We start from the raw sequence: 20,444 nt of genomic DNA, 5'->3' as shown, positions 1-20,444 counted from the left end.
GCAAAGGCAAAGGTCTTTCCGAAGTCTGTAAGACATTAAGACCTCCACACAGGGCTAGAAGAAGAAAACCGGGGCTGGGAATTCCAGGTGAGAAGAGGGCTTTTCCTCATTCCCGGTCATCCGGTGGAGGGTGGTGAGGAAGTAACTGGGAGGGCCGGGGAAGGGCAGAGGGTGGTAAGAAATAAACTACACGGGATCTTCACACTGGGTTTAACCACGTTTGTGCGTCTATTGGAGGGGTTCTTGGGCCTCCTTCAAAGGCTGTGATGATCTCTATTTGGGGTGTAATGCTAAAGGGTTAAAAAAAAAAAAACCTCTTAGAGGTCAAATAGGGAAGTGAGGTAGGAATTAAAGCTAGGACATTGGCCCCTACTCATTTTCCTGGGAGAAATCCACAGACACCCATACACACACATGGTTCACGCCTTTCTCCTAGAACTAGAACAATGGATTTCAAACTCCATTTTGACCTTGGAATTCTCTGTGCAAATGGAGGGTCATGTGCAAAGCACATAAGAAGAATAGGCCTTTAGCTACAGTGGGGATGGGGACCCCCCTACCCTTGCTTGCTCCTCTCAGTTTCCCCAGGCTGAGGTCTCCTGATAGAACTTCTATTTTGAAAATCACAACTCTAAGGACACCTCTTCATTTCATAATAAAAGTCTTTTAGAATTTAGCGTTTAAAATATAAATTCCATACTAGATAAGCTTTGGGACAGAAGTCTGGCCCAGGCTTACAGAATATCTGGACTGATGTGGAGAACAAAGGAATCTCAACTCTGCTGGGTTTGTGTAAATGATGATAATTCTCACACTTGAACACCCTCCCTGCCCTACCCCTCACAACCACACACTTATATTCCCGGGCCTAGCCTCACTTTTCTTCCTGATGAACCCTTCTTGTAAGAGGTCAGAAAACAGGCAGCACAGATGAGAAAACTGCAAAAGATATAAAGAGGCAACTGACATGCAGATCATTGAGACGTGGTGTGAAGGTCGAAAGGATGTGCCTTTTCTAGTCCAGTGACCCTTACGAGTTTCCAAGAATGTTTGCATTCAGTGCCTACAGTCTTTGTAGATTTTCATTCCTGAAGCTGGTTACCATAGACAGGGATGGACTGATTGTCTAACAAATTGTGAATGAAAATAAACAATACTTTGGGATTAATTTCCTAGAAATTCTGTTGCATTTTCTATTATGCTTTCCCATTATAATACATTGATTTATTTAGCATTTAGTGAAACGATTGATTTTCCCATGGGAAAATCTAATTTTAGTAGGAGTATGTCAGACTAAGTAGGATTTAAAAGCTATGAGTCTCAAACAAATACTTTTTTTTTTTTTTTTGCCTTGTATAAGGGTTAAGTATAGATAGGAGGGAAAAAGAAAACAAAAAGAAGTAAAGAAAACAACTGTATGTATAGGCAGTTTTCCCATACATCATGTTTCCTCACATTCCCCATGTAAAAGCTTGTAAGTTCTTCAAAGGAGTCGGGGTCAGGGTTTTGTGACTTTGGGGGTTACATCAATAAGGTTTAGTGGAAATCACATGCCACGCGCAATTCTGTACCTGACTGTAGAGTTCCACTGAGGACTCTCCTTTGAGCTGGTGGCCTGTGAGGTAGGTATTGTGTGAAGATTCAATGTAATAGTAGGACAGGGGCAGCTGCAAGTCTTTAATGTCTTCCTGTGACTCGTCATTTTTGGAGGCAAAATTATCTTTATCCATCAGAAACCTAGAGGAAACACATTTTCTTAGATCTGCATGAGGAAAACAGATACTCTCAAATAATGGGCAAAGAGATTTTAAAAGTTACCTTGCAAATCCCTCAAATGACAGTAGGCCCTGATGACACATACTAATGCTAGGCTCGAACTTCTGCAAAGGACACAAAGAGAGTGATATTTAGGTAAAGGAAACTAAGGGGAAAAAACCCACCACATCATTTTTTAAAGCTGTTCTGTTTTCATCAGGAAACATCTAAACCAAATATTTGAACTAATTTTGTTATGCAGTGGTAAGAGGCAGTATTTTAGTCCCAAAGAAAACATTTATTATATGTGCGTTTATTATATGAAGCGTATTTATTTAAGAGAAAAAGGGAGAGCAAGGGAAAAGTCAAAGGCTGATTCATATGAAAACAAATGGTTGTCAGCATGTTCCAGGTGAACATGGGGATAAGCAGCTACCACAGAGCTGGGGAGAGACGAAATGAGACCAGTCACAGAGAGCGCTTGGTACAGTGCTCCCAACGCAATAGTAGTAGTAGTTGTAGAGTGAGCACCAGACCATGGGATCATAATCTTACATCGTTAGCATTTTCCGTGATCAGCTGCTGGGCAGAGAATCCACTCATTCCCAATCGGCTGACAAGGGAGGTTGGAACCCCAGACCCAGCCTGCTGTATATGGCCTGAATGAGGTCCCAGCGCGTCTTCTGCCACCCTCCTGAGGAAGCCATCATCATCTCTTGCCTGGCTACTGGGACGGCTTCCTACCTGGTCTCTCAGCTTCCACCTCATTCCCAGCAGAGCTTAGTTCCCAATAGGGCCAGAGGGACCTCTTAAATACATAAATCAAAACTGGTTACTCCCCTGCTCAAAAATTTCTAGTAGCTTCCCATGTCACACGGACTGAAGTCAAAGTTCTTACCATGGCCTAAAATGCCCAGACGACTCGGCCCCTGCCCATCTGTCTGGAATCACGTCTACTGTTGTGCGTCTGGCTCACGGGGCTCCTATTCCACCAGCCATTTTGTTGTCTCGCTCCCATATCTGTCTTTGAGTTCGCTACTCCCTGTCTGGAATGCTCTTTCCTCAGACCTTCACACGGCTTCTTGATTCAGGGCTCAGCCTCACTGTCACCTCCTCAGGGTGGCCTGTGCTTACTCCTTGCAGCCTCCTGCCTCACTGCATCCCCTGACTCTGCTTGAGTGTTTCAGAATCCATCAATACCTGAAATTACATTCTCTCTTCGTTTATTGTCTGCCTCACCCACTAGGTGAAGGCCAGAACGTGATCTTACTTACTACTATATCCCACATCCTGGAACAGAGCTGGGCCCATAGAAGGAGCTAATAAATATTTGCTAAATGATCAAAGAGGTTGAAAACCTAGACTACTAATTTTATTATGTGCTAGGACAACAAGAAGGAACTATATACTGATTCCTTATAGCAGTCACCAAGAGAAGGCTTGAGATCTATGTTAACTGTATGTCAAGCAAGAACACATATACTTGGCATTTAATGAAACCCATCTGTTTCTGCCCCAGACTTAACGGTTCTGGAAAGAAGTACAGAAACAGTATGTTTAGCAGAAAATAATTAGAACAGTCAGAGGCTTTACACACATGTGCATACAAAATGGTACAAACCTGAATGATACTGAGGATTTCATCGTAAGTGCAGTGCTCTCCCTGACAGTTGACGAGGAAGTCATTGAGCTGGAGTATGCCGACCCCAAAGATGCCTAGAGACGTGCTCTCGACCCCAGTGCCATTAGTCACGATACTCGCAGCAGCAATGGCATCAGATATCTGCCTCTGGTTGTCTGACAGCTGCTGTTTACTCTTAATGAACAACCCCAAGTCCGAGACATTTCTGGTCAGTAAATCTGAAACAGAATCACCCACAGAATATGTGCAAGCTAGCCAGAATCTTTCACAAAGTTCACTTTGGAGATAATGGTGTTGTGGAATTAGTCTCTTCAAGCATCTGTCTACACAAGCCATCACACTCAGTGTTCATTCCTGGCTTCACGTAGTTGAGGGAATAAAAAAATGAATCAATGAATAAATTAAAGAAACCAAGAGAGAACAAGTTCAGTGATCTTGAAAGCCCATGAGCTCAGGGTATGAAAGGAGAACTAACTCCACATTCAGTTGGGGACTTCAGGCTGAGTTTGAAGTTCGATTTTTGAGAATAACTAAATTTTTACTTTTACATATAATGAAGATGAACCCTTAAAATTATAGTTCTTTTGTACTTCACAAGTGTAATTATAAACACTGGTGTGCAGGTTTCAGTGCGAAAATAAGTTTTCAGCTTATTTGGATAACTATCAGGGAGTATAATTGCTGGATTAGATGGTAAGAGTGTATTGTGTTTTTTTTTTTTTAAAGATTTTATTTATTTATTTGACAGACAGAGATCACAAGTAGGTAGAGAGGCAGGCAGAGAGAGAGGAGGAAGCAGGCTCCTCGCTGAGCAGAGAGCCCGATGTGGGGCTCGATCCCAGGACCCTGGGATCATGACCTTAGCCAAAAGCAGAGGCTTTAACCCACTGAGCCACCCAGGCGCCCAAGAGTGTATTGTTTTGTTTTAATTTTTTTAAGATTTTATTTATTTATTTGACAGATAGAGAGTACAAGTAGGCAGAGCAGCAGGCAGAGGGAGAGGGAGAAGCAGACTTCCCGCTGAGCAGGGAGCCCGATGCGGGGCTGGATCCCAGGACCCTGAGATCATGACCGAGCTGAAGGCAGCCGCTTAAGCGACTGAGACACCCAGGCACTCCTGTATTAAGTTTTGTTAAGAAACTGCCAAACCTCTTCCAAAGTGGCTGTACCATTTTACCTTTCCACCAGCCATGCTCCAGGTGTCCCACATTGGCACCAACCTTGGTATGGCCTTTTTAATTCTTGCCACTTTGGAAGAGAAGCTGGCAGTTTCTTACAGGGCTAAAGATAGACTTGCCCATACGATCCAGCCTTCCCAGGTGTTTACCCAAAAGAGTTGAAAGTTTATGTCCACACAAAACTTGCCCACAAATGTTTATAGTGTCTTTATTCATAACTGCTAACACTTGGAAGCAGCCAAGATGTTCTTCAAAAGGTGGACGGATAAACACCTGGTGATATATCCATGCGATAGAGTATTATTCAGTGATAAAAAGAATGAACTATTGAGCCATGAAAAAAACATAGGGGAACCTTAAATACATATTCCTTAGAGAAAGAAGCCAATGTGAAAACACTACATACAAACTGTGTGATTCCAATGATATGACATTCTGGAAGAGACAAAACTAGGGGGACAGTAAAAAGGGGTTCAGAGGGAAGGTGGGAAGAAAGACCAGGTAGAGAACAGGGGATTTTTTTAAGACATCAGAACTATTTTGTATGACACTGTAATGGTAGATATGGGTCATTATACTTTTGTCAAAACCCACCGCTTGTACAACATGAACAGTGAACACTAAACTATGGGCTTCAGCTAATAAAAATAAATCGGTATCAGCTCAACTGTCACAAATATAGCATGCTAATAATGCAAGATATTAACAATAGAAAAAACAGTGTGTGTGGGGGGGGGGAGGGTACGGTGGACCCTTGAAAAACACAGGTTTGAACGGTGAGGGTCCACGTGTATGCAGATCTTTTCAATAAATGTAGTATAATACTGTAAATGGATTTTCTCCTCCCTACGATTTTATTCATAAGAATTACTTTTCTCTAGCTTATTTAACTATAAGAATATAGTATACACACACATACATATATATACAAAATATGGATTAATCAACTTCTCGTTATGTTATCAGTAAGGTTTTTTTTTTTTTTTTGGATGGACAGAGCCAGCTGAGACTTTATTTGGGACAAGACACTCAAATTGGCTTTTAGTTGGAGGCATGGACAAGAAGGGGTACCCAGGGCAGCAGAACCGCCCCCAGGGGCAGGCTGAGGACTGGGGCTGAGTGAGTCTTAGGTGAGTCTCCTGTTCCCAGTGCTTCCCTGCACAGCTCCTTCCCCCAAAGGCTCTATGGCAGCCATGAGAGCAGGGAGGCTGGGTGGGACCACAGTGGTTGTTCACTTGGACAGGACATCAGATGACTCGGACACCAGCTTCCCGTCACGGGTCTCAATCTTCTTCACCACCACAGCCTTGGAGGAGCTGCCACGGCTGAAGGACCAGGAGGGGCCAAAGCTGGACTGAAAGGAGCTCAGGCCATAGTTGAGGCTAGGGCTTGGGAGGGCCCCATAGGTCGAGCTCAGGCCACCTGAGAAGCCGCTGGTGGTCTTAGTATGGATACTCATGTTCTGCATCCCAGACTCCATCTGGCTCTCCTCGCCCTCCAGCAGCTTGCGGTAGGTGGCAATCTCAATGTCCAGGGCCAACTTGACGTTCATGAGCTCCTGGTACTTGCGCAGCTGATGGGCCATGTCCTGCTTGGCTCGCTGCAGGGCGGCCTCCAGCTCGGCCACCTTGCCATTGGCATCCTCAACGGCCAGCTCCCCACGCTGCTCAGCATCGGCAATGGCAGCCTCCAGGGCAGCCCTCTGGTTTTTGAGGGCCTCAATCTCAGCCTGGAGTCGGCTGATGCTCCGATTCATCTCAGAAATCTCCGTCTTCGTGCGACGGAGGTCATCCCCGTGCTTCCCAGCCAATGTCTGCAGCTCCTCGTACTTGATCTGGTACATGGTCTCAGCCTCAGCCCGGCTACGGTTGGCGATGTCCTCATACTGGGCCTTGACCTCGGAGATGATGCCGTCCAGGTCCAGGGAGCGGCTGTTGTCCATGGATAGGACCACAGATGTGTCTGAGATCTGGGACTGCAGCTCACGGATCTCCTCTTCATACAGCTGCCTTAAGAAGTTGATCTCGTCGGTCAGCCATTCCAGGCGGGACTCGAGTTCTACCTTGTTCATGTAAGCTTCGTCCACATCCTTCTTGATGAGGACAAATTCATTCTCCATGTCTGCACGCTCTTTGATCTCCTCCTCATATTTATTCTTGAAGTCCTTCACCAGCCCCTGCATGTTGCCAAGCTCCACCTCCAGCTTAAGCTTCTCCTGGCCCAGGGTGTCCAGCTGCCGCCGGAGGTTGCTGATGTAGCTCTCGAACATGTTGTCTATGTTGCTCCGCGCGGTCTTCTGCTGCTGTAGGAGGCTCCACTTGGTCTCCAGAACTTTGTTCTGCTGCTCCAGGTGCCTCACCTTGTCGATGAATGAGGCAAATTTGTTGTTGAGGGTCTTGATATGCTCCTTCTCCTGGGTGCGCACAGCTTGGATGTTGGGATCCACTTCCAGCTTAAGGGGGCTCAGCAGGCTCTGGTTCACTGAGACGGCCGTGATGCCCCCCATACCCCCGGCCCCGCCGCCGTAGCCCCCGACCACACTCATGCTGCTGTTCAGGCCCCCCCGAAAGCTGCCGCCCACCCGGGAGAAGGCGGACGAGCTGATGCGGGAGCCAGGCCCGCTGGTGTAGGAGCGGCTGCTGAAGGCCCGGGGGCCGGAGGTGGACACCTTGTAGGACTTCTGGGTCACCCTGACGGACATGGTGGAGGCCGGAGTGGAGGCTGGAGTAGAGGCGAGTAGGCTGAACCTGACAGAGGTTCTACAAGGGGCCAAGAAGCTGCTTCTAGGTCTCAGTAAGGTTTTTCTGATCAAGACCAGGCTATTAGTAGCTAAGTTCGGGGAAGTCCAACGTTAACATGTGGATTTCTGATGGTGTGGAGGAGCACTGGCACCCCTAACACTTGCCTTGTTCAGGAGTGAACCATGTATGGGAATTCTATACCTTCCAATTATTTTTCTGTAAACCTCAAACTTCTCTAAAAAGATGCTTATTCATTTTTTAACGAGCGTAACTACTTAACTAATCCACAGTTGCCCCCATTCTGTGACTAGAGTTGAAAAGGTTAATAGTCTAAGTTGAGGACAATGGAGGTTTTTGAGTAATAAAAAAGCAACTGTATGAAAGAGGACAGTTTGGTTTTGCCCCTTTGTGCCTCTTGTCTCCCGAGAGAACAGAATAGAAAACTAACAGGTTTACAGTGTATGCGCGGTGGTGATCAAGAGCGGTGGTGATCGTAGTGGTGGTGGTGAGTGGGGCACAGGAGGCAGACATTCCAGTTTACGCTCGGAAAAGTGTCCTGAATGTTGAGGAGGAGAAGCTCACTAAAGGTCTCCTTGTCCAAGGGCAAGCAACTCCCACTCTGGGGATAAGTACCCATCAGCCCACGGGCAGGGACGCCTAAGTGATGCACCACATACCTACTGCACATTGGACATGGATGGGAGAGGGTTTCTGACTATCAGATGGACTGGAAGGCTCTGTGCATTAAAAGTTCCGGAATGCCTAGACAGACTCACACAATGATGAATTTCCTTGCCTAAAATGCCAACGGTACCCATCCTCTAGGCAACCTGAATGTGTTCCTCCACACTTCAGGTAGCAGCACACCCCGTGGGACAGGATGAAGGTCTATGTGATGGGATCTCTAACCTTCGTTTTAAGATAGAAAGGTCTCCACGGGAAATGGCACAGGGTTGCACAAACCTAGGTCAGGCTGAAGATCACTGGTGTTTTCGTCGATGGTTAGGTTGGTGTAGAGAGGGGCTGACTCGGAGCCGGCGCGGCTGCAGGGCACGGCGTAGATGTCAAAGAGATCCTTGAGGTCCTTGCGGCTCCTCACGCTGGGTGGGGCATGGAAAACATATTGAGTATTGTCACGGAAACGTGGGGCTGAGAGAGCATAAGAAGGAAGCCTGCCCTACCTGAATGATTTGAACAGCTCAACAAATTCAACGAAACTCATGTTACTGTCGGAAACCATGAAGCTCTGAAAACCCTTCATTCCTCCTTTGATCCTCCCGTGCCAGCTGCTGCTGCTCCAAGCACTGCAACAAAGACGGGAACTTAACAGGCACACCGGGGCTGCAGTGTCCTCCCGCCCCAATAGACGCCCTCCGAAGGGCAACGCGAGCCAAGAAGTGGACTGCAAGTCATTTAAGCTGGAGGCTTTTTTCCGGACTCTCTTTTCATTTCTCTCAAAATTAATCTATACGGTGTCAGAGTAAATAGGACATATGATACAGTGAAACCACTTTATGTTTATAGCCTCTGTAATAAGGCCACAAGCCTAAGGTTAATATCCTCCCACTAATCAAAACAGTTCTTTGAAATCACAGGTTAGTGGGACCAAAGAACTTAAATGCAACGTTTCTGAAGAAAAGTCATTTTTTCAAAATTGCCTATGCTTTTTCAAAAGCATAACCTATGGAAAAATTTGCACATTCTTTCCCATAGTCTGAATTACGTTTAAGAGCAAAGTCCTGAACATATCAATGTCTTCTCTTTTTCCTTTCTTAACCAGTTATTAGATGAAAACAAGGAAGAACTTTTAATACTAACGGAAAATGTGAGTCACAAAAATATTAAGAATGGAAAGAAGCCAATTCTGCCTAGAATATATTTGCACCTGCCAAGGCTGTATATTCAATATAAAAATATCAGTCCACTCGGTCAAAAGCTCAGTCTAGCTGTTTCATAACACTTTTCTTTTCTATACTGGTTCCTTACAGGATAATATAAGAAATGTTTTGATTGGTTTTTGGTCAAATCAATAACCAGGATCTTTTTTTTTTCTTACTTATTTTTGTTTTCTTGTGCTTTATCTTTTTTTACTTTCAAAATATTTGAAATATGTAAGAAAATATACGGAATAATGTAATGAACAGCCAGTTTATCCTACATTTTGCTAATAGTGTTTATTCAAGGAAAATTAGTTCGTGTTGACATCTGAAAGCACTCTCTACAAGTATTACAAAAGATGGATTTGTCATTGTTTGTAGGCAAGGGGTGTTGATCCCCAAAGTGTTGTTAGAAACAGAGGTTGGAGGTTCAGGAAGAGGAAAAGGTCTGATAAAGTAGGTTATTTGCATTAAGCAGTTATGTTCCCTGTCTTCTTCCCTTCTTGTTCCGTGTCAGCTACTGTCAGCAGGAGCCCTTCTCTTTTAGACTTTAGGAAACTCTGTCCACTCTCTCCCCTTCCAGGGCTCAGCCTCGTTTTCTCCCTGAACAGCATTTGGGCTAATCTTTCTTTCCTTGCCTTATCTTTTGGGTTTACCTGGTGGGCACTGACCCCTGTCCTCCTGTGGGAAGGGCTGATGATCTTGTCTCTGGCATGTTAGTTGCAACTCTTTGAAAAGATTTCCCTCCCTTACTCTGTCCTTCCCATTCCTGCTCATGAGGGATCGAAATAAAGGAAAAGTCACTTCATCCAAGTTCTTTGGCTACTTTATTTACCCAGCATACTGTAGAGGTTGAAATATAAAGAATTCTGATTCTATGTAGCTTTTCGTTTTGTTACAAACCTAAACTTGCAGAAAAGTTACGAGAGTGGTACAAAGAATTCCCATGTACCTTTGACCCAGCTTCACAAAGTGTAGAAATCTGAATGTATAAAGCATAACTTATGTTCATTATCCACATTGTGAAAGAAAGTTTCCCTTTAAAAGATGATTTACTGCGGGTTCTTATCAGTAGCAAATTTCCTTGAGAGAGAGAAAGAGAGAGAGAAAGAGAGAGAAATTGTGTGTGTGTGTGTGTGTGTGTGTGTATGTGCAAGTGTGTTATTAACATTTCCAAAGCCAGTGTCTGCACAGACCCATTTCCTCCTACCACTCCTCTGTTTGATAAAGAGTGCCTGTTTTATCTTGGTTCTGTCTGGAACCTCTGCATTTCTTAAACTGTTTGGGGGGTCGAGGGAAATGGTATGGCATTCTAATTCCTTTGTTATGCTTTCCTAATATTATTTCATCTGAGAGGGTAGATGTTGTTTCAAATTTGTACTTCACATGAACCTTATAAAATAATTTACTATAATACCAGCTTTAGAATTACACCTTAACATACCCAACTTGCTCTAATACATTCGTTTCTCCAGACATGTGTATCTTGTCTTACATACGAGAAGAGTATTAAATATATTTTATCTAACAGCAAAGGGTAAGGTAGCTTACGTTAAAACTTACTTTATTCCTCAGAGCAATGATAGCCAACAGAATTTTTTGCAGTGATAGAAATGTTCTCTGTCTCACTGCATTCCAGTGCCACCAGCCACTTATAGCGTAGAACACTTTTAATGTGCATAGTGTGACTGAGGAACTGAATTTTAAATTTTATTTAGTTCTAATGGATTTAAAATCTAATTTAAATAGACATCTTTCTTTTTCCCCCGTGGCCAGCGGCTACTCTATTTGACAAGGCAACTTTAGAAAATCAAAGTTTGGGTTGTGTTAGCACTCCTGACCTTTGAAGGGTTGGTCTGTCATACGATTAGCATATAGTAATAGCATATAGTAATTAGCATATAGTAAGTATATAGTAAGTAAATATAGTAAGTAGTAAGTATATATATATATATATAGTAAGTAGCATATAGTAATGAGCATATAGTAATAGTATGTATATACTATATAGTATATATATACATATAGTAATATAGTAATAGTAAGTATTAGTAATAGTAATTAGTAATAGTTATTAGTAATAGTAATAGTAATTAGTAATAGTAATCACAATAGTATATAGTAATTAGTAATAGTAATTAGTAATAGTATAGTAATATAGCAATAGTAATAGTATATAGTAGCAATATAGTAGTAATAGTAGTAGTAGTAATAGTAGTAGTAGTAATATATAGTAATATAGTAATAGCAAGCAGAGTAATGCAAGAAGATAGGAGTGTAAAATCAGGAAAATTAGAAGCTTTTAAAAATTGGGGGTTTTTCAGTTTTCAATTTAATTGTTAAGTCAAAATTAGAGACAGTCTTTCTACAGAGCACTAAAAAATGATGCCCTTCTACATAACTTGAATGATATGAAGGGTCCTTGTGTTTTATCATGTTAAGGCCCCACCTGGACAGGCTCTTGTTTGAAGAAGACAGCACAGGGGAAGACACTGGCCTGATGGGAGATGATGTCCCAGCAGACAAGTTGGGGGACCCAGCCGTGGTCAAGGAGTGGGCTCTTCTGGAAGGCAGAGTGTTAGGAGGGCTCATGATGGCATTTGCCTCTGTGAGAGAGAAACACAGAAACCAGACAATGACACCAGGTTATCCTTTCCCTAGAAATCAAGGAAACATCAAAGCTGCTTCTGAATGTCTGAGCAAATCCACCTAGCTGGCAATTTCTATACAAGAAGTATCAAAATATTCTGATGAGTGGACTCATGTGGTGGGTTCTCAACCTTGGCTGCACATCAGAATCTTTTGGGGCTTGAAAATACAGAGATGTTCAGGTTCCAGCCAGAAAGTGTTGGACTTGGTTGGGACTGGGGTACTGCCAAGGCATCCAGATATTTTTAAAAAAATCATCTTGCCATGGTTGAGAATCACTGGTCTGGTCTTGTCTCATCCACCACATTGTATTTTGTATATCTCATATCCTCTGTCCGTGAGGCCAAGTTAATTAGTGAGAATTTTCTTCCAAGCACACTGAGCTTCCAGAAGTACCTCTTAGGTTCCACAACCTAGTTAACTACAAAGATAATTGTATTTAACAAGACAGTTTTGTTAAGAATGTCCACAGTAGGGGCGCCTGGGTGACTCAGTGGGTTAAGCCACTGCCTTCGGCTCGGGTCATGATCTCAGGGTCCTGGGATCGAGTCCTGCATCGGGCTCTCTGCTCAGCAGGGAGCCTGCTTCCCTCTCACTCTCTGTCTGCCTCTCTGCCTACTTGTGATCTCTGTCAAATAAATAAATAAAATCTTAAAAAAAAAAAAGAATGTCCACAGTACTTAAATCACAATGGGAAACCAAATGCATATTTTCCCTATAAAATAATAATTAAAAAAAAATCTTAGATGTCAGTATGGGGCTTTACCGGATTCTTCTTGCTCATTCATGTCTTGAGGGTCTGAACCACTCCGACTGCGACTCTCCCTCTGCATTTTGACCTTCCGCGTGGCCGTCTCGTCGTCGGCTGCCTCTCCACTCTCACCCTGGGAACACACACGTGCCAACAGTCTTCGTCCTGGGTTTCTCTCCCTCTGGGCACTGCTCCGGCTCAGGCAGGTCCCCATTTTCTGACTGCCCCACCTTCTACATGCCCCCACCCCAAACCAGTACAGACCCCTGTGAGGGCTGACCCAGGAATCTCATGTTACACTGGCGCACTTGTTTTTCTGGATACAGCAGCACTTCCCGGGGAGGGGGCTGATAAAAGCAGACACACAACCCCTGGCATCTCTGCACAGAGACCAAATTATGAAGCCAACAAAGGTTGGCTTAGGCATCAATGGCCTCCCCTATGCAAAGTGTGGGACTTTTTCTAGATAACCATGGAGAAACGACCTTACCGTGTTATAGTGATAATCTCTATATAATGTAGTATAGAATGTAGAGTGGTCACTAACCAGATATTTTCTGCTATGGTAAAAACCATGAAGTCTACTGCTTCAACCATTTTTAAGTGTACAGTAGGGTAACACTAACTCTATGTACCTTGTTGTGCAACAGGTCTCTAGAATGCCTTCCTCTTATAAAACTGAAGCTCTAGACGCAATGAAAAACAGATTCCCCTTGGCCAGTGCCCCAGCCCCCGGCACCCACCATCCTACTTTCTGTTTCTCAGAGTTTAACCACTCTAGGTGCCGCATCTAAGGGGAATCATGCAGCATTTGTCCTTTCGTGACTGGCTCATTGCACTTAGGGTAATGACCCCAAGGTTCACCCACATTGTCCCATGCCAGGATTTCCTTCTTTTTGAAAGGCTGACTGAATGCTATTCCATTGTATGTATACCTCACCTTTCCTTGATCTTTCAATTGTGGACATTTACGTTGCTTCTCTTGATACCATATTTTAAGTTGTGTTCTACATTGAGCATTTTGGCCCTCCAAGACCTTCCCAATGGGATCCCTGGTCTTTTTAGCCTTTGCTTCCCTCCACAGAGCCTCTGCTCCAGTGTGGACCACGAACCCAGAACCATGTGTGCTTCCCTAAACAAGCCCAGTCTTTCGTGCCTCCCTCCTGCCTCCTCTGCCAACCCAGCCCCCGGCATTGTCGCTCTGATCCTTCAAGACCCATCTGTCAGCTACCCTGGGAAGCCTCTCCTGCCTGCGTCCTGGCCCTGGATCTTCCTTATGTCTCCACCCACAGCACTCTGTAGATGGCTTCACCGTGACTCCTACTGAGTGCTCACTGTTGGCAGCCCCTGACTTTTTTGGGTGTTGACACAATTCCTGACACTAGGCCTGGCACCAGGAGGTGCCTGGTAAGCACTTGCATTTCGTTTGTTTCATTCTGTCCGCACCCCAAATGTGCTAAGGTAGTTTCTGGTGTTGTAGACCATAGGACAGGGCTGGATGATTGGGTCTGAGGCGCCATAAATAACACTCTACCCGTATAAGGATTTTCTTCTTTTTCTTGGTGGTGCTTATGCCCAACGTGTTGTTCCTCTGCACACTGGGCTTCTCAGCACTCTTCGCAGATGTCCCGGGGCTGGGGTTGCGTGTACTCCATCGTCGGCCACCGAACAGCTCCACAGCGTGAGCCAAAGTTGGGCCTTCATACCGTCCGTCCTCCTGTAAAAGAGCCACATTCTGAACACACGAGGAGACAGCAAGCAGTGGGGAGGTCCACAGATGAATGGCTTCTAGTAAATCCCCAGAGGTGGAGGAGCACAGGCAGTTAGGGAGGACTAGAGGTCTGGCCACCCAAGTGGCTCTGTCCTAGCTGTCAGGACTCTCTGTAGGGAGTCTCATCACATCCTGTTGTCCTGGTCACATCCTGCTGAGTTCCAGGGATGTGCTTTCCGGGGGGCCACGGGCAAGTGGGATGACAACAAAATTCCCTTCCCGGTTTCAGAGGTTACATTCCAGAATGGCCACTGTAGGAATATTCAGGAAGACGCACTTGCAAATTAGGGCTTTGGAGGACTGAGCATGTGTATGTGTGGATCTACTAAGTAAGATCAAGTTCTATTTGTATTGCCTCATCCTAGGTTTTTTGTTTTTTTTTATTGTTGTTGTTTGTTTTTTATCTACTTTGATGCCTGGGATAGTCTGATTTGAAATACAGAGTATGTGGTATACCTGGAATTCACTCCAGAGGGCTCTGGGGAGATAACCACGGAGGAAACATATTATTAAATACTTGGTGCACACCTGAAACTAAAATAACATATGTCAACAACCACACTCGGTAAAATAAATAAGGAAATAGTTGGGCTGCTGTCCTCTAGAGTGCCTGATACCCAAGGACAGAGAGCCCGGGGCACTCAGAACACCACGCATACAATGTTGCTGTGAGCATGGAGAAGAATCCTAAGGGGCAGGCATGCTTCGTGACAGCTGCTTCTCACCAGGTAATGCGGAGTCACGTGCCCTGGAGAGCAGCAGAGATTTACTCATTAAACAACCACCAACAATTCTTCAAGTCAGGGAGGCCAGTTAATAAAACTACAAAAAGTCACGTGCGAATTGAAGCCAACATGAATGATATTTCATAGATTGTATAAATGGACCTTTTAAAATTAATTTTCATAATTTACTGTCTTTACTTTCTGCAAGCTCTTAAGGCCAGTCCTCCTCTGCAACTCCAAAGAGGTGCTTGTAAATAGGTTTTGCTTTGTTGTAGGTGCTCTGCGAATAACCAAGTGTGTGTGTGTGTGCACACGCACACGCGTGCAAGTGTCTGTGTGTGTGCGCACGCGACTGTGTGGATCTGTGTGTGTGTGCACACGTGAGTGTGTGTGTGTGCGTGCGTGCTTGCTCCTTCACTCTAATGGTCAACAGCTATCTCATTTTAAGACTTGAGTTGTGCATATCCATAATACATTATAGGTTTATAAAAAAAATTAAAAAATAAAGTTTCCTTAACACAAAATATAATCATTGTAAATTATAATGAAATCTCACAATTAAAAAGCCTGGTTCTAAATTAAAAAAAAAAAAAAAAAAAAAGACTTGCATTGTGACCCCCCACCTCCTGCATCCTGTTATGGATCCCAGGATGCTGAGTGAGTGGGACGCTTGATGTGGGAAATCTTTTGGTGATCTCTGATGGATATCTGGGATTTATGCCTGACCATTAATCATTTCTCTTTTCTCTAACCATACCCCAATTTTACTATATATCTTTTCCACTGGATACAGTCTTTTTTTTAAAAAAATGTATTTATTTAAGAGAGAGAAAGAGAGAGAGAGAGTACGCATGAGCTGGACAGAGGGACAAAGGGAGAGGGAGAAGCAGACTCCCCACTAAGCAGGGAGCCTGATGCGGGGCTCAAACCCAGGACCCTGAGGTCGTGACCTGAGCGGAAGGCAGACACTTAACCGACTAAGCCACCCAGATGTCCCTGGATTCAGTCTGGAGTCTATCAATCAAGGTGAAACATGCTCCCTTGATCAATGGTTGGCATAAGATCCAAAGAAGCTGATTAGAATCTCTCTTCCTGGAAAATGAATCTTGAATACAGTGCTACTGAGAATGAAGAAGGTTGGAGATCATTCCTTCCTTATAGAGGGCATCCTCCCTGTGAACAAGCTGCTACAACTGACTTCAAAGTGGAATCAACATTTCATGCCACAATTTCATAAATAAATTTTAACTACCTTATTGAATATTGCATTCTGGAAGAAATTTTGTAAAATTTTTATCTATGGGTTTGACTAACACTTTAAAAATTTAATAGATCCTATCATTAAAACTTAAAACTTCTGCTCTGGAAAAAAACATTGTCAAGAGAATTAGAAGACCAGCCACAGTTGGGGAGGAAATGTTTGCAAAAGAAACATCTGATAAAGAATGGTTATCCAAAATATACAATGAAAACTTAAAACTCAACAATAAGAAAACTAACAACCCAATTAAAAAAAAGTCCAAAGATCTCAACAGACACTTCACCAAAGAAGAGATACAGATGGGAATTAAGCATATGAGAAGTTGTTCCACCTCATACAGCATCAGGGAACTGCAAATTAAAATAAGATACTCCAACACCTATTAGAATGGCAAAAATCCAGAACACTGACACCACCACATTCTGGGTAGGGATGTGGGGTAACAGGAATAAGGATTCATTCTAGTATGAAAGCAAAATGGCACAGCCACTCTGAAAAGCAGTGATGCAGTTCCTTACAAGAGTAAGTGTTCTTTTACCATACAATCCAACAGTCATGCTCCTTGGTTGTTATCCAAAAGACTTGAAAACTTAAGTCCACATAGAGACCTGAACATGAATATTTACAGCAGCTTTATTCATAATACCAAAACTTGGAAGCAACCAAGATGTCCTTCAGTAGGTAAATGGATAAATAAACTGTGGTACATCCACACAATGGAGTATTACTCAGCAAGAAAAAGAAATGAGCTATCAAGTTATGAAAAGACATAAAGGAATCTTAAATGCATAACACTAAGTGAAGGAAGCTGATCTGAAAAGTCTACATATTGTATGATTCCACCCACATGACATTCTGAAAAAAGCAGAACTATGGAGACAGTAAAAAGATCGCTGGTTGCCGGGGTTGGGGGTGGGGGTGGGTAGGGTGAGGTAAAGTGGAAGGAAGAGATGAATAGGCAGGGGACAGAGAATTTTTAGGGTAGTTAAAATATTCTATGTGATATTATAATTATCAATATATGTTATTATATATTTATACAAACCTATACAATATACAGCACCAAGAATGAATCCTCAGGTAAACTGTAGATTTTGGGTGACTGTGATATATCCATGTAGACTTATCCTTTGTAAAAAATGTGCCATTTTACTGAGTGATGTTGACAAGTGGGGGCCACTATTTATGCACAGGGGGGCAGGAGGTTTATGGGAAAATCTCTGTACATTCTTCTCAATTTTATTGTGAAACTATAACTGCTTTAAAAAAAGGAAATCTTTAATAAAAAAAATTTACTAGACCCATACCATGTATATATAAAAGAATCAGCCTCTACTGCTTTGGTATTTCTAAATTCAGAACATCCTAACATGGGGCAAGCTTTACTTTTAATAGAAATATTTCAGGCCTGGAAAAGGCACATGCCTTTGTTTAATCTTTAAAGGAGACTTTCTGGGAACTGAAATATAGTTTGACTCTTTCTTTCATTTTGTAAAAAACAATAAAGTTGGTTGGGAATGCATGAAGGATGTCCCTTCTCTTTTTAATTTGGGAGAAGATCTACTGTGAGTGAAACTATATTCTAAGTTTTAGAAAAGTTCCATTAAAAAAAAAAAAGATTTTATTTATCTGTCAGAGACAGAGAGCAAGCGAGAGCACAAGCAGGGGGAACGGCAGGCAGAGGGAGAGACAGGCTGCCTGCTGAACAGGGAGCCAAAAGACAAGAAACAGTGACATTTGTAATGAAGCCAGGAAATACAGGAAAATAAAAGAAGTTCACGTGGACATTAGGATCATGAAACTGATTCCTTAAAATAGTATTCATGCACTTTGGCCTCTTTGCATTATCTTCACACATGATATTTTGGAGACTGTTTAACTGATCTAATCCTTTGAATAAAATCCTTTTTTCCCCTTGAAGACAGCCAAAATCTGTTTCTGTTGCTTACAACCAAAGTTCACCTGAGAACCCTCCTTTGAACCTTTTCAGATTCCCAGAGATCTTTCCAAACACCCAAGATTACGGGTTCTTAGCTCTGCCCATGCAACCTCAGGCCAAAGCTCATGATACCAGTCTTTGTCCCACACCATGCATCAAATCTCTGGGGCTTACTTTCTTTTATTTTCTGCACTCCTAGGCTTTATTACAAACATCACTGTATCTTTTTGTCTTTTGCTTTATCTCCTGTTACTATTTCCATTAGATCAAATACATTTACTAGTACTAAAATACTTGTATTAGAAAGCATGGGATTCCTGGGCGGCTCAGTTGGTTAAGCGTCTACCTTTGGCTCAGGTCACGTCTCAGGTCCTGGGATTGAGCCCTGCATCGGGCTCCCTGCTTAGTGGTGAGCCTGCTTCTCCCTCTCCATCTCCCTCCCCCCACTCACGCTTTCTCTCAAATACATAAAATCTTAAAAAAAAACCACAAAAAACAGCTTCATATACATTCATCACACAAGAAGACTCAGATGTTGGAAAGATTATTTTCTTTTTTCTTTTGAAGATTTATTTATTTATTTTAAGGGTGGTGGGGGGAGCAAAATGCGAGGGAGAGAGAGTCTTAAGCCAAGCTGAGAACTCAGCTGAGGTTCTGTGCTGAGCATGGAGCCCGACACAGGGCTCAATCTCATGACCCTGAGTTCAGGACCTGAGCTGAAACCAAGAGTCGATACTCAACCAACTGAGACACTTTCAGGTGCCCCAGAAAGATTATTTTCTATATAAGCCCTTCCCAAACTGGGGATAAAGAAATACTCTTCATCTGTTAACATAAGTTTGGAAGAACTCACAATTGTTCATAAATTTCTTAAATGCACAGATACATTTAAATTCTTTTTTTTTTGGTACCTTAGGACTTCTCAGGAGCCTTAAGTGTGCTAAGCAGTATTATAAATCACCAAGAGGGCATTTAACAGGATGCCTATTTGACCTTTTGTTCTCCAGGTACCACACTGGCAGCACCTTTTTGATGTTCTCTGAGACAATGTGGGAGCTGGTCTACATATGGGAAAATAACAATTTGCTAACCTTTCCACTTAAAAAAAAAATTTTTTTTTTTTAAAAAAGTCCCGAGGGTGTGTTTCTGAGACATGTTGCCTCACCTGCCTGGGTGGCTCATGCACAATAATGTTTTAAGGAAGACCATCACCTGTGTTTTCAGAAGTGGCAGAGGTATATGGAGCTGTTTTGTCTTTACAAGGTAAGGGCTTGTTTCCAAGTAGCGGGAGAGGGAGGGGGCCAGGAGTGTAGCTGTGTTTGCAACCAGGAAGGACTAAGCTGGCTCCAAGTCACTTCCTCTGTTTCTGCTCCAGCAGAGCATTTTGCCTCTTCTGCTATTCCTGGTCTCAGCCGATGCCTCCTTTAGCAAAAACTGTAGGTTGCCAGGTGAATGAGAAACCAAGCATGCCTTAGGTATTAATTTAGTTACTTTATGCTATAAGATTGGAAGGGAGACAAATGAAGCCGATAAACCATGTCAGGTTTGTGACCATGATTGTAACTAAGCTCAGAGCTTTGGTTTATGTCCAGGTTGCATGGATTTGTATGATTCTGCAAGGCTGAGGAATGATTATAATTAAAGATCAATATTTACAATAGCTCCTGAAGACCTTTTTTCCAAGCAGCTGACCACACTGGACTCTCACTGTGGAATGGACAGGAAGCTCGTATTTTGGTTTCTGTTTTAGGAGGAGTTAACTGAAATAGGCTTTTTGTTGTGCAGTCCTAGCATCACTGTGTAGATGGGACTATGGGCTTATTAATCAATAAATCAGTTATTCAGGAGATGCTCTCTACTCATAAGTATTGCACATATCCACATGTGCAATATCTATCTATCTATCTATCTATCTATCTACCTATCATCTCCTTACCAAGAGCCTGAGGGGGATGTCTTTGCTGGTGGGAAACATGTTAGAACCATGAAATCAGTCATTTGAGTAATTTAAATTATTGTTAAATTATAGTTCTATTCGTTCAGTGACACTAGTAAAAAAGATAATGTTTTTGCCAAAAGATGGAAAAGCATAACAAAGAAAAACTGAATACTCAGTTACAACTCATTTGGCAGCGCCATCAATGGTGTCCCCTCG

The 20,444-nt window shown here is 43.0% G+C and overlaps 2 protein-coding genes across 5 annotated transcripts in view; both read right to left on the bottom strand.

Annotated features, from left to right (window-relative positions):
- The window catches only part of PLCE1 (phospholipase C epsilon 1), a 328,811-nt gene that overhangs the window by 53,570 nt on the left and 254,797 nt on the right, over positions 1-20,444 (bottom strand). For 3 of the 4 annotated variants that reach the window (XM_044240131.1, XM_044240134.1, XM_044240133.1), the window contains exons 9-16: positions 14,128-14,310; positions 12,609-12,726; positions 11,643-11,799; positions 8,498-8,620; positions 8,280-8,416; positions 3,377-3,615; positions 1,819-1,880; positions 1,572-1,737 (exon numbers count right to left, since the gene is read on the bottom strand). In XM_044240131.1, coding sequence (XP_044096066.1) covers positions 1,572-1,737; positions 1,819-1,880; positions 3,377-3,615; positions 8,280-8,416; positions 8,498-8,620; positions 11,643-11,799; positions 12,609-12,726; positions 14,128-14,310 — 1,185 coding nt within the window. The remainder of the gene's footprint in view (positions 1-1,571; positions 1,738-1,818; positions 1,881-3,376; positions 3,616-8,279; positions 8,417-8,497; positions 8,621-11,642; positions 11,800-12,608; positions 12,727-14,127; positions 14,311-20,444) is intronic. The other variant, XM_044240132.1, reaches the window with a different exon arrangement.
- LOC122900944 (keratin, type II cytoskeletal 8-like) lies at positions 5,563-7,369 on the bottom strand. The gene has a single exon (XM_044240135.1). It carries the CDS (start codon positions 7,274-7,276, stop codon positions 5,807-5,809), a length of 1,470 nt encoding a protein of 489 aa, XP_044096070.1. The 5' UTR covers positions 7,277-7,369; the 3' UTR covers positions 5,563-5,806.

The sequence above is a fragment of the Neovison vison genome, chromosome 2 (genome assembly GCF_020171115.1).
Source record: "Neovison vison isolate M4711 chromosome 2, ASM_NN_V1, whole genome shotgun sequence".
NCBI lineage: Eukaryota > Metazoa > Chordata > Mammalia > Carnivora > Mustelidae > Neogale > Neogale vison.
The sequence above is the reverse complement of the archived record's forward strand: the minus strand, read 5'-3'. Positions and strand labels throughout refer to the sequence as shown.

Bases quoted from the DNA above. Each gene is read 5' to 3' on its own strand.
- LOC122900944 (XM_044240135.1), bottom strand. From the start codon at position 7,276: ATGTCCGTCAGGGTGACCCAGAAGTCCTACAAGGTGTCCACCTCCGGC.